The sequence below is a fragment of the Xenopus tropicalis genome, chromosome 6 (assembly GCF_000004195.4).
Source record: "Xenopus tropicalis strain Nigerian chromosome 6, UCB_Xtro_10.0, whole genome shotgun sequence".
NCBI classification, from domain to species: domain Eukaryota; kingdom Metazoa; phylum Chordata; class Amphibia; order Anura; family Pipidae; genus Xenopus; species Xenopus tropicalis.
This window is the reverse complement of record NC_030682.2, coordinates 73,328,891-73,342,543: the sequence shown is the minus strand read 5'-3', so window position 1 is coordinate 73,342,543 and position 13,653 is coordinate 73,328,891. Positions and strand designations below refer to the sequence as shown.

The window sequence follows — 13,653 nt, the reverse complement described above, 5'->3', positions numbered from 1 at the left end:
GGGGAAAAAGTAGTGCTAGGAAGGAAAGACAGGCTATAGTTATAGGGGATTCAGTTTTTAGAAAGGTGGATAGGGTGATTTTGTTGCAAGGACCCTACATGCTGAATTCTATGTTGCATGCTTGGTGCTAGGGTTCGGCATGTGGTGGAATGAGTGGACAAACTATTGGGAGGGGCTGGGGAAGACCCAGCAGTCTTGGTACACATAGGTACCAATGACAAAGTTAGATGAGGCGGGGAGGTCCACAAGAATGATTTTAAAGGACAATGAAAGGTTAATATAAATTAAAAGTAAGTCTAAAGGCATTCTTTTTAAGTACTTACTACATATCTAAATTTCCAGATCCCTGCTTGCTTCTCTGGTGCTGGCAGCCTACAGCAGTGTGAAGACTACAGTGACATCACTGAAATCTCTCTTCCCTTTCTGTAGGCTGCCAGCGGCAGCCTTCCTATTCTCTGAGCATGTGTGTAACTTGATCCTGTCTGCTGTTCTGAGCTACACATGCCCACCAGCCAATCAGAAGCGGATCTGCCAGAGGGGAGGGGGGGAGGGAATGAAACACATGTGCAGTATGAAGCAAGGAGGGAAAGGAAGGGAGAATACCTTTTTAAAGATGGCTGCCTGTTCAAGAAAACAGATAGAAAATGTGAATTAAGTGTGACTGAGTAAATATTTGATTAGGTGAGCCAAAAGTGTGGTGTTTTTACTAAACAATAGGAGGACTATTGGGCAGTATGCTTTTTAAATTTTGACTTGCATTCTCCTTTAAAAAACTAGGTGATAAGTTGAGGGCGAGGACTTCCAAGGTAATTTTCTCATGAGTGCTATGAGTAATGATAAGAATGCAAAGGTAGCTTAGGGAGATTAATGCAGGGCGGAGAGATTTCTGTAGGGAGGAAGGCTTTGGGTTTTTAGAGAACTGAACTGTTTTTTTTTTTTTTAATTTCAATAATTTTTATTTGCTTTTTTAACTTTTACAGAACGGATATCAAAGTAAAACATTTTCATAATGAACAGCTTATATCCTGAGAGAATGGAAAAAAAAGGAAGAAGGAAGATGTCCCATTTTGATAAACAATGGGTCAAATAGTGAATAAGAAAGAAGATAGCATAGTAAACATGTAAACTAAACATTAAGTTGGCGGTTCTCTTAATCATTAGATCTGGTGATCTTTAAGCGACGGTGCCTTTGAGGTCCCATAATATAGACAAAATTCAGAAAGATTAGCGTCTGTGAGAGTATGGTTCATATATAACCCAAATAAACTTTCCTTTTGTTCCTATCTCTCCGGAGTATTATTTCGTCTTTTGGTTCAGGATGTATTTGGGAAGGAATAGGTATACTACGGTTCCCATATCTTCATAAATTTGTCATGTCTGTCTACAAATACACTAGTTAGTCGTTCATTAACCATGACCCAGTTCATCTTGTTTTTAAAATGAGAGATGAGAGATGGGAATTTGGGTTGTTTTCCAAAATTTAGCAATCGTTATTTTGGCTGTCAGAAAAATAAAGCTTATTAGTAATCTAGTATGGTTGTTGAGGTTAGGTATTCTAATGTTCAGCAGGGCGTTCTGAGGATCTTTCCTCAGGTTTATTTGCGTTACCGAGTAGATGATATTGTATATTCTGGACCAAAATCTTTGAACGTTTGGACAGTCCTACCAGATATGGATCATTGAGCCAGTTTGTCCGCATCTCCTAAAACAATCTTTACTAAATTGGGGATTTATCCTATGTAGACGAGAGGGAACCATATACCAACGCATAAGAACTTTGTATGTAGTTTCTAGCAGTGAGGTATTTCTAGAACAGCTAGCTGTAGTTTGCCATATCTGGGTCCAGCTTTCATCAGTGACCGTTGTATTAAGATCTTTATTCCATGCTTGGGTGTGTGGTAGGGGATCTTGTGAATGTGCACTCAGTAACAAATTGTACAGGTTGGAAATGAACCATTTTGAATATGGGTATTTAATACAGACCATTTCAAAGTAGGTAGGGGCTGGGGTAAAATTATCTTTATTAATTGTATGAATGAAATGGTTTATCTGTTGGTAGTGGAAAACATCTGAAGGAGGTGGATTGTGGGTATTTTGTATCATTGGCCATGTCTTAAGGCCTGAATCTGCTACAGGCTCTTTGTCAGGTATAGGCTGCACCTCAATTAAGAGTGCAGCTGCTTTTGGGGAGATGATGGCTAGAGGGTTGTAGGATTTTAAAGTAGACTTGGGGGGGGGGTGCAGCGAATAATTCTGTGGTAGATAGGATGGATAAGTAATGGACATAGTAAGGAAAATAGGGTAGGAGACTTGCTTGGGGATACTGATAATGGCAGGGAGGATCATAAGTTGTATTTGCAAAATTGTCACGCTGGTACCAGTATTAAATGTATGTTTACCAATGCAAGGTAAAATTGGAGAGCTGGAGCTGCTGGCACTGGATAGGAAATATGATGTGAATGGCATTGCTGAAATGTGGTTGAATGAGGCACATGACTGGGCAGTTAATATTGGAGGCTATACATTATTTCGGAGGGACAGAGGCAATAGAAAAGGAGGAGGAGTGTGTCTGTTCCTTGAGCAGGATTTAAAAGCAAATATTAAGGATTAAGTGATGATGGTAAATTAGGGAGCTGAAGCTTCTCACAGATAGTAAATAGTCCACCAAATTAATGGTAGGGGTATGCTATAGACCCCTTAATATAAGCGAAAAGGAAGAGGCTCAGCTCCTTTTGCTAAAAGAAAAGGCTACTAGTTTGGAACAAGTGATAATAATGGGGAATTTTAATTACCCTGATATTGACTGGATCAATAGTACTGCCAGGACAGTAAGTGGGAACAAGTTTATAAACTTGTTGCAGACAGCTTTATGTTACAGGTTGTTGAGGAGCCAAGCAGAAACCATGCTGTACTGGATCTAGTGATCTCTAACAACCTAGAAGGTATAGCATATGTGCAAGTGGTTGAACCCCTGGGTGATAGTGAATAAATATAGATCTGCGCCAATATCTGAATTAAATAAAAAATGTTTTATTGCAATACATTTAAAAGTTATTCAAACCCCATGTATATTGCCTAACACATTTCATGCTTACCAAGCACTTATTGTCATCTTTGGCCACTAGAGAATAATTTGCACTGATTTAGCATTAACTATGCATTATGTAGATATTACTATTTCCTTTTAATTTGGGGCTGGGACAACAAAGACCCTGAATTTTAGAAAAGCAAATTTTAGTTCCTAATGCGCAGAGCATAGATTGGGGCATGATGTTTTCTGCTAAAAACACAGAACAAAATGGTTGTCATTTAAAATTATATTAAACCATTACTGTTCTCAATTTTTCCATTAAAAAGGAAATGTAGAAGTGTTAAGAACCACCCTATGTGGATTAATTTGGAGGATAAAGAAGTTTATAGTGAACAAAAGGAAAACATTTAAGAATTACAAGTCAGAGGGGACAGAAGCTGCATTTAATGTATGTAACACTGTAATCCGGAAGGCAAAGATAAAAAATTAGGAGCGTGTTGCAGCAGAGGCTTAAACTCACCCTAAAAAGTTGTTTAAATATATTAGTATATAGTAAAAAGATGCAGGTTGAGAGGGTGGCTCCATTGACTTATAGTAACAATATGTTTACAACGGATACAGAAAAGGCAAATGTACTAAACCAGTTCTTTTCTTTAGTGTATACAGTACACCCAATAGCTGCACTGTTGGCTCTGCTCAAACTAGTCAGTGGTTGATGCAGGATATGGTGCAAAAAGGTTTACTCAAGATTAATGTGAACAAGGCACCTGGGCCAGATGGAATACACCCTTGGGGACTAAGAGAGTTAGGTTCAATTTTTACAGTGGCCTCTGTTTCCGATATTCTCAGAGTCGCTTTCATCTGGTATGGTACCTATGTATTGGAGGAAAGATGACGTCATTCCTGCATTTAAAAATGGATTAAGATCTCAGCCTGGCAATTATAGGCCAGTAAGTTTGACATCCGTGTTGGGCAAGTAATTTGAAGGTTTGTTAAGGGATCACATACAAAATTATGTTCTGAAGAATGGCATTATGAGCAGTAATCAGCATTGCTTTATGAAGGACAGGTCATGTCAGACAAATTTAATTGCTTTTTATAATGAGGTTAGTAAGAAGCTAGACAGTGGAGGTGCAGTAGATGTGATCTAGTTGGATTTTGCCAAAGCATTTTATACCATGCCCTACAAAGAACTGCTTTCTAAACTAAGTTCTGTTGGTCTTAGTAAAGACATTTGCACATGGATAGGAAACTGGCTACAGGATTGGGTTCAGAGGGTGGTTGTTAATGGTACATTCTCTACTTGGAGTAAGGTTCTCAGTGGGATCCCTCAGGGTTCTATACTGGGTCCACTGGGCCTGTACCAGGCAAATCCATAATGGAGAAGGACCTTGGAGTCCTTGTAGACAATAAACTTGGCTGTAGCAAGCAATGCTAGGCAGCAGCTGCAAGGCCAAACAAGGTTTTAAGCTGTATTAAAAAGAAGCATAGATGCACATGAGTTATTCTTCCCCTTTACAGAGGAACAGTAACATCAAAAAATGAAAACTTTATAAAGTAAATGAAATATAATGTACTGTTGCCCTGCACTGGTAAAACTGGTGTGTTTGCTACAGTAACACTACTATAGCTTATTTAAATACCCTGCTGTGTAACCATGGGGGCAGCCATTCAAGCTGGAAAAAAGGAGAAAAGCCACAGCTTACATAGCAGATAACAGATAAACTCTGTATAATACAATAGTGTTTTATCTGTTTTCTGCTATGTAACCTGTGCCTTTTCTCCTTTGAATGGCTGCCCCCATGGCTACACAGCATTTTTCTTTATATAAACTATAGTAGTGTTTCTGAGGCAAATACACCAGTTGTACCAGTGCAGGGCAACAGTACATTATATTGGAATTTCTTTTATACACTTGAATGTTTGATGTTACTGTTCCTTTAAGAAGTGACATGATAACTATGTATAAATATATAAGGGGGTTATATAATAATCTCTTTAATTCTTTATTTAGTAGTAGGTCCTTCCAACTGACACAAGGGCATCCACTCCAATTAGAAGGAAGGAGGTTCCGTTTAAATATTCGGAAAGTATTTTTTACTGTGAGAGCTGTGAAGTTGTGGAATTCCCTCCCAGAATCAGTCCTACAGGCAGATACATTAGATAGGGTTGGATGGCTTTTTAGCAAGTGACAGGGTTATGCAAAGTACAGGGTTATGGGAGATAGCTCTTATTACAAGTTGATCCAGGGACTGGTCCAATTGCCATCTTGGAGTCAGGAAGGAAAATTTCCCCCTCCTGCAGCAAATTGGAGAGGCTTCAGATGGGGTTTTTTTGCCTTCCTCTGGCAGTTAGGCAGGTTATATATGGGCATTAAGGTTGAACTTGATGGGCATATATCTTTTTTTTTAATCTAACTTACTATGTTTTTGTTTTATTTTCTAACTGTACACTATTAAAATTTCAACCTATATTTTTCTTCTTCTTTACAGAATATCACTCATCCTGGTAGGCACAAGGGGCACAAGATGCAAATACAACGACAAAATAGTTGGCTGGGAGATATTCTGGACTGGCAAGATATTGCATCCTTTGTCCATGAGAACATTGAAACCTTTCTTTCAGTAAGACATAATTTCACCTTTTTACCTCTAGCCTCTTGTTGGCCATAAATCCATTACTTAATTGCATATACATTGTTTTTAAGGTTTTTATTTTATATGTTAAATAGATAAAGCAATGCATTAACAATCAGCATTTAGCAACAAGAATGTGGATTGCACAAATGGGTTATAATCCAGAAAGAGTCACATTAAATAGCAGTTTTTTTTTACTTTGTTAATGACAGTTTGGGATTAGCATCCAGCCAAGGAGACCATGCTTTTTCAAATTTTTCTGGCAAACCTCAGGCATTATATGTTAGTTTAATTAGTGGGAATGGGGAATTTCCTAGGTCTGCCCATTGGTGAAGTGTTGGATGGTCGGGGTTCATCCACTTCATAATAATCAGCTTTTTGCCATAACACTGTTGTCAACCTAAGCAACAGTTTTTAATAAGGGTATGTCTAATATGACATCTTTAACACCTAGGAGGCATGTTGTGTAGGGGATCTAACCCCTGGAATGCATAATTGTTCATTGAGGTATTTGAGCACTTCCTCCCAGAATGACAATTATATTTTAAATGTATTCACGCAATCAGTTTATTTATTTATTTTTTATAAATCCTTCATGTTCTGATTGTAGAGACTAATCTTTGCCTTTCAGCATTTTCAGTATATTGCTATTATTGCTTCCAAATAAAATTTGTATTTTGCTTCCAAATAAAATTGATTGCACATGAAAGTCATAGATGGTGGTGAATATACAGTTTGTTTAGCCTCACAGGTCTAAAATTCTTAAAATTAATTTAATGGATGGAAACTCACATGGCAGTTTATATAAATCTTTTTTTTTTTAACTCTATACGTTTTTCAACAGCAAGTTAATAACAAACAAAAATGGAAAAAAGGAATTGAACAGAGGGAAAAATAAAACATTTTGCTAGAACAATATAAAAGAAAAAAATTAAAAACAAGGAACATAATAGGTAGTGGTTTCATAACATTGCTATGTAGTTTGTCTATTATAGATGGTATTTTGGTATATAAAGGTACGTAAGTAATATTTATGAGGGCACTTCTTTATTTGTATTTCGATTCAGCTCGTAGGCATAATATTGTCTTTTTTGTACTAGTCCCATTTTGTCCAGATATTATTATGGGTATTTAGTTTATTGTCCACCCAAGCTGACAGATAAGACATATTTTGTATATGGTTGAGTCTTTGGTTCAATTGTAGTAGTGATAGAGTGGGGGATAGCCAATTGTAATGTGTAATGTACCATCTGCTAATCACTTTGTAACTGTTTCTTTGATGCTGACTTAAGGTGACAATTTGTGTATCGCTGTCCAGACCTTGGGCCATAATTCTTGCGTATCTCCAATTTCTAGATCTGAAGACCATTGAGTCATATATAGGCATTAGGAGTTATGTGGTTGTTCTATCAGTTAACTGTAAATCCATGAGACAGAGACAGGTGTATGTAAGGGATGTTGGCATGCTCTTTCTATTGGTGAGTTCTGAAGTGTAGCTGCTTTGGGAGCTCGTGAGTTGAATAATTGTGAGATTTAGTTGTAATGTAATCCATTTCTGGGATCTGGGTTTTATCTCGTAAATTCGGAAATGATTTGAGACCCCAATGATTTAATAGTCTATTGAATGTGTGGTATCCTTTTGCTGTCCGCCAAGCAAATTGAGATGGGGTGTGCCCGGGAATAAAGTCTGGATTGTCCACAATAGTTTTTGTGTGTTTGTTTTAGAGGCCCACAATATAGCTGAGGTGCTAAGAGGCCTTATGGATGCATTTTCGAAGTCTACCCATTGGGATAAATTGGGTGGTAGGTGCCAAGGATATTATTTGAGTAAGACTGGCTGCTCTATAGTAGTTATATAATTGTGGGACTTTGAGGCCACCTTGATCGTGTGAGAGGTATATTGTGGCTTTATTAATTCTGTGCTAATTGTTGTGCCAGACAAAGTTAAGCAATTTTCTTTGTAGTTTATCTAGATCTTTTTTTGTATTGCAATGGGTAGACTGCAAAACAAATATAATATTTTGGGCAGTATTACCATGCTTATAGCTGCAATATGGCCAAACCAAGATATCTGAAGTTTGTCCCAATCTGTGAGGAGACGGAACAACTGTTGGTATTTTGGCTTGTAATTATATCTGTATAATGTGGTATATGATTTAGAAAGTTTGATTCCAAGATAGTCAACTGTCTCCTCTCTGAAAAGGAAAATTCAGTTCTAGCAGTTTCCTCTGCTGCTTTCTGAAGTTCAGGGGTAGAGCTTCAGATGTATTTAAATTTACCTTTAGACCAGTAATTCTATGGAATTTGTCTAATATTTGAAATTAATTAGGGAGGCTCCTCAAGGGTTTTGTGATAGTAAGGCAAAGTTCATCAGTAGTGAAGCGTCTATACCTTTCGTCAAACCGCCCACTTCCGGTAAAGTGACAGGTGCCCGCCCCTTTTCTGGTCAAATGTGTCAGATGTCCCGCCCCTTCCGGTTTAAGTCCCACCCACTACCCCCATCGATCAGCGCTTGAGCCCCGCCCAGTACACCCACAGGAATGTCACCACGTGACCCTGAACAACCAATGGGATGGCTTATTCAAGGGGCGTCACCACGTGACCCTGAACAACCAATGGGATGGCTTATTCAAGGGGCGTCACCACGTGACCCTGAACAACCAATGGGATGGCTTATTCAAGGGCGGTGCCACGTGACCCTGAGCAACCAATGGGGATGGATTCATGGATATTGAGGACATGCCCGGGCATGTATAGTGTTATGCCCGGACACGTCTGTGACTAAAAAAAAAGGATTCTGCGCAGTGTGGTTATAGTTTTTGCTGTATATTGTAAAAGCACAAACCCTCTGTAATATGGCGCTATGCCCTCTATTAAACTTTTATTAAAATAACAATAGCACAACCGTTTTTATTCATTAAATTCTCTTTATTAAATAACAAGTCATACAGTAGAATGGTAAACAGTATGAATAGATAAAACAAAAATGTAATATACAATCAATATTCACATTAAAACACAACATGTATTTACAGTGTTACAAAACATTTACAGCGTCAACCAGGTTGTCTGTAACAAAGGGAAACCTCTTTTCTTTGGAAGTAAACTACCTTGTGTTAATCCTGGTGATGCGGGTGTTAAAGCTTGTTTTTTATAAGGTCCAAGAGACATAGTGTTCAGCGGTGAAGAGGCCCCATGTAGCTGTATTTTTACATTGTCCAGAAGTGATCTCGTAGTTGAATTGCCAACAACTGTAGAGGGGATGTTTAATTCAGCCATGGCGTGCATAAAAGAATCCCAGCCATGCGGCATTTTGCTTTTGATCATTCCGTGACTCTGTGTGGTAGTTCGTACCAAGTCCAACATGTTGGATCCAGGGATGATTTTACCTTTGTAAATAAATTCCCCTCTTTCATTCCAAGATGTGATTTCTCCAGCCTGTCGCAGTTTGTTTAACAATAGTTCTGCATTTTTCTTGAAACGGTCATTTACATGTCTTAGTATTTCTGGGACAGCATTATCTTCGTTACTGATGGCACTTGGTGTTTGTTGTGTACTATTAGGCATTAGCAATGTTAAAGTTGACAATTCCTTTGCATCCTGTTTAGCAAATACCAAGTATCTCTGCAACACAGTTGTGTATCTTTTAATTTTTTCATCATCTGATAAGTCATTCCTATGTAAAATTTCACTGATTTCAGTATCTAAACGCTGTGTAACACTCTGGCAGATGTCAGGTACTGCGGGAAGGGGTCTTTTTAGCCTGTCAAGTTCAAGCTTGGATACCAGGTACATTTTATCAGCATTTTCCATTATGACTGGCTAGTAGTCTTATTACCAAACAAGCTAGCTATTAAGGGAATCGCAAAACTCAAAAGTGGAGCAATGAAGCCCCCTGTCTGTGTCACAAGCCGTTTTTTACCTCTGATAGGAAATTTTTTATCACTTAGTTTTTTTATAGCTTTTCGCCACCTCTTTAGAATGCTCTTTTGGGGCTTTTTTAGAGGTATTCGCCCTTTAAGCACATTAAGAGCAATTTCACTAATGGCGGCTATCAAATCATTACTGGCTTTTCGTAAAATAGATTTTCTATCAGATGCTCTAGCGGTCACAAGGGCTTTTAAAAGGGCCCAGTTGCGACGCAGTCTGCTAGACATCCTACCACCAATGCATATAGTATTAAGAATGCACACAACAATGAAAAAACTTACTTTTTAGAGCAATTTTTCTTAACTACGTACACCGCTGGTAGGGATGGTGGGAATAGACCCGTTCTTAACCGGAGTTCCTCAGGGGTGTTGGATCTTAAATCAACTAGTAAATACCCATAGGGTTGACTTGTTGCATCCTCAAAAGCTTCTAAAAAGAAACGTGTTTTTCCAGGGTACATTTGTCGTGCGGATTTTTAAAAAGCACCATATATTTGGTGTTTAAGTTTATTGTCCGGCTTTTCTTACCCATACAAAACACATTTTGCACAAGATACATAATACTTAAATTTCTGTGATGCACATACTTGGTAAATGCTTTTTCTATTTCAACATTCTCACTAGCACTTTCCATAAGGTCATCAACAATTGTCAAATTTACCTTACCAGGTGGGAACAAATCATCATCCATAAATGTTTGAGGCAGACTCTCAATAAACCTAATATGGGGAAATGAAGAAGATAATTCATCATACAATTTTTGCCAGCATGCATAAAACCAAACAATATTATCAGGTTTGTGTGACAAAAGTGTATCAGCATTGACTAATAGCTGTTTTACAAAATAACTTTTCCTTGAGTTAGATGGTCCTGCTAAAATACAGGAGAATGGATGTTGAAGCCGTGTATCCATGGCCTCTATTTAATAGCCAAAAGGTAATGTTTTAAAATCGTTTGACAGCTGTCTCTTTGTATAAACACACTTTTGTGTTTTCCGTAGTGTCCTGGTCTCTATCTGCCAACGTTTCTTGTTTCTGACAATACCAGATTGTTCTGTTCCTATTGTCTTTTGCGTCTTAACATCTGTATTGTGTGGGTAATCCAGAACCAGATCTTTCAGGCTGTCAAAATTAATAACCTGGGTGTTAGCAACATTGAGCGTTATGCCTTTCACTTTCAAGGTTGTTTTACCAGTGTTAAGCCTGTAACCATATGTCTTGGGCCCTGCAGATACAAATTCTGTGATATGTGTGTTATTTGGCACCTCACTGGTCAGTTCACCCAGATAATCACCCAGTGGTGGATTCCAGTCACCTTCTTTACTCACAAAAATAACAGAGTCTGTGTCATGATAGAGGCACCTTTCTTGTAGCCTGTCTAGAAGTTTGTATAATTCTAGTCTGGCATATGCTGTAGTAAAACAGGCTATAAAGATGTTGGTGTTTTTAATTGATTGTGTACCGTTCCTTACTGTATTTCCAATTTACAGCAGCTGTCTCATCATTTATAAAATTAACCTCAGAAAGTTCATAGTAAGGCAGAAATGCTAACTTGAAAAGTTCATCAGGGTCTGTGACAATGCTGGTGTGTGGTAGGTTAGACCTCTGGCCAAACTTGCCCCACAATGAATTGAGAAATAATTTGGAAATTTGACGTTTTGTAGGGTTTACGGCTATCTTATCAGCACGTAACTGAATGCCCTCTTTTTCATAAAATGAGTCAATGTATTGTTTTTTCTTGGCCGTACAGTACACCAGTTTGGATAACCTGATGCTTCTTGTTTGTCCCTGAGGTGTAGATTAATGTATTGTGTAAACAAGTCATTGCTGGAATTGTCAAAATGCCAGATCTTATAGATTTGTGCTATTCTGTAACCCTTTTCTATAGCTACCTCTAGTTCCATAGTCGTCCACGTACCAGTCAGAGAGCGCTGCCCATCAGAGTGTGTGCATAGTTCTGCCTGACAATTCAAAGCACATGTGTAACAGAGAGGGATTATGAGTTTTTTGTTCAGTTTCATAGGCAAGACTGGAAAAAACAAATCCCTTGGTGGGTATACTTTGACCTTAGCAAGACCAAAGTATTTTTTGATGTAACCAAAATTTTCATAAATTATTTTGGGTGCCCAACTGGATAGGTCTTGGTTTTATTAACAAAGGGGTAAAGGCTAGTGAAATCATAATAATTTATGTTTTCACCATCCTCTACTTTGTGATACAGCTTGATAGCGTTTGTTCTACCGCCATAAAGCGCATCACGGGGATCCAGGGGTATTGGAAACTGCATTTTATGGATAAATTCTTTAAGCTGTTCATCCTTTTCAAGCATTTCATGCCATTCATGCTCCCACATCAAACGAATTATAAAGCCACATTCTTGCAGATATCTTTTTTTAACCAAAAATGTGTAGTATAATTGTCCGTATGTTGAATTTGTTACATCATTGGAGTCAGCCTCATTGTAGCAAACAGGACAACCATGATAAAAACAGCCCTGAAATTCAAAAGCAACGTGCTTACCATCAACAAAAGCATAGCCGTCCAAAAAGTACCTACCAACCCTCCTTTCACCACCCCTTAATGCATGCTGAATGGGAATATTTTCTGTATGTGCTACATACAAAAGCCACTGGATAGCCGGTGTAGAAAAACGTTTTTGTGTCTTGTGGTAATTGTCTCCTGGTACAATGGCTATAGTGTTTAATGGTATGAATTTAAATCTGTACATAGCCATGCAGACAGACGCCAGCGTAACAAGTTGAAAAGGATCAATATATCTACGGACTACAACACGCCTCTTTTTACGCTTACACCACATTTATGTTCATCCCCATTACACACATATCGGTAGCAGGAGTCACAAAACGTTTTAAGTCTACAAATGCTCTCGTCATCAAGAGCCAGCTGTCTATGCAATTCCAAACAGTCTTTTGAACGACAAAACACACGACAGTTAAAACACCTAGGCTGAATACCTATTTCATCCCTACAGTTCATTCTATGACATGCTTTACAAAACTGCTGACAGCCATGATTATTCTTGTGGTGATACACAGAATTGCATCTCTCACAAAAGTATGACTAACCGATAAAACTTTTCACATTTTTAATACCATAATAATGGTTTTCATGGTGTAAAACAAATAAAATCTTTTCTCTGGACGCCGCCCCTGTATGATAAAACTGCCAGCGGCCCTGACTGAAATACAGAATTTTAATGTTAACGTTTAAGTAATTTTCAAATTCCGCAATGTCATTAAAAGACACTAGCTGATCCTCTGGTATGTCTAGGGCCCTGTGTAACTGTTTGGCACGTTCTAGTAAAACGGCATCACCGACATCATCATTATCCATCAAGGCGCATAGGCTGGCTGCCAGACACAGATTTGTAGTGTAATTGTTAAAATCATACAACCATTGCTTTTTACCTCTGATAATTTTGCTGTAAGGGATTGCACGTAACCGTTTTTTTACACCACCACGCCTATTCCTGATCACAACTACCACAAGTTTTAGAGAATTACCAGCAAGACATTCTGCATTACTCTGTAAAGCATTCGCAATGCAATTCAAAAAAGTGTCAGCATTAAAAGCTTCACTAGACTGTTTTGTGGAATATACAGGGTCAAAAGTGTTCCCACCCTCAAGCCTCAACTGTACAAAATCTCCTGGCGCTATGTCTGGTAAGGTTCTGTTCAGTAAATTTTGAATAGTGGAATGCACAACATTAACAGCATCCACAAATGAGTGTATTCTGTCTAAGTTTATAAATCTAAAATGGTCAATATACATAACGCCGTTAAAGTTGGCTAGGTCTCTCTACCATCAGTAAATAGCATCTAAATATACACCAGCATTTTGATCATGATCAGCATTAACAGCTTCCAAACACAGTCTTTGGTCACTGTCCTGTACATTACTGCGCCCACTATTCTGTTGCGTGGCCTGTATTTGTAACCTATCAGATTTGTTTGGTGTGTCATGTGTTTTGAGGACCCCTGATTGAATGGGTAAAGAAGTCGATGTTGTAGCATGCAGATTTGCATTGTTATAACAAA

General features: G+C 38.2%; 1 protein-coding gene across 3 annotated transcripts in view; it reads left to right on the top strand.

Annotated features, from left to right (window-relative positions):
• Nucleotides 1-13,653, top strand: part of tmem245 (transmembrane protein 245) — a 252,025-nt gene that overhangs the window by 121,438 nt on the left and 116,934 nt on the right. For all 3 annotated transcript variants that reach the window (XM_018089411.2, XM_031903925.1, XM_012953820.3), the window contains one exon: nucleotides 5,524-5,655. In XM_018089411.2, the coding sequence (XP_017944900.1) occupies nucleotides 5,524-5,655 (132 nt within the window). The remainder of the gene's footprint in view (nucleotides 1-5,523; nucleotides 5,656-13,653) is intronic.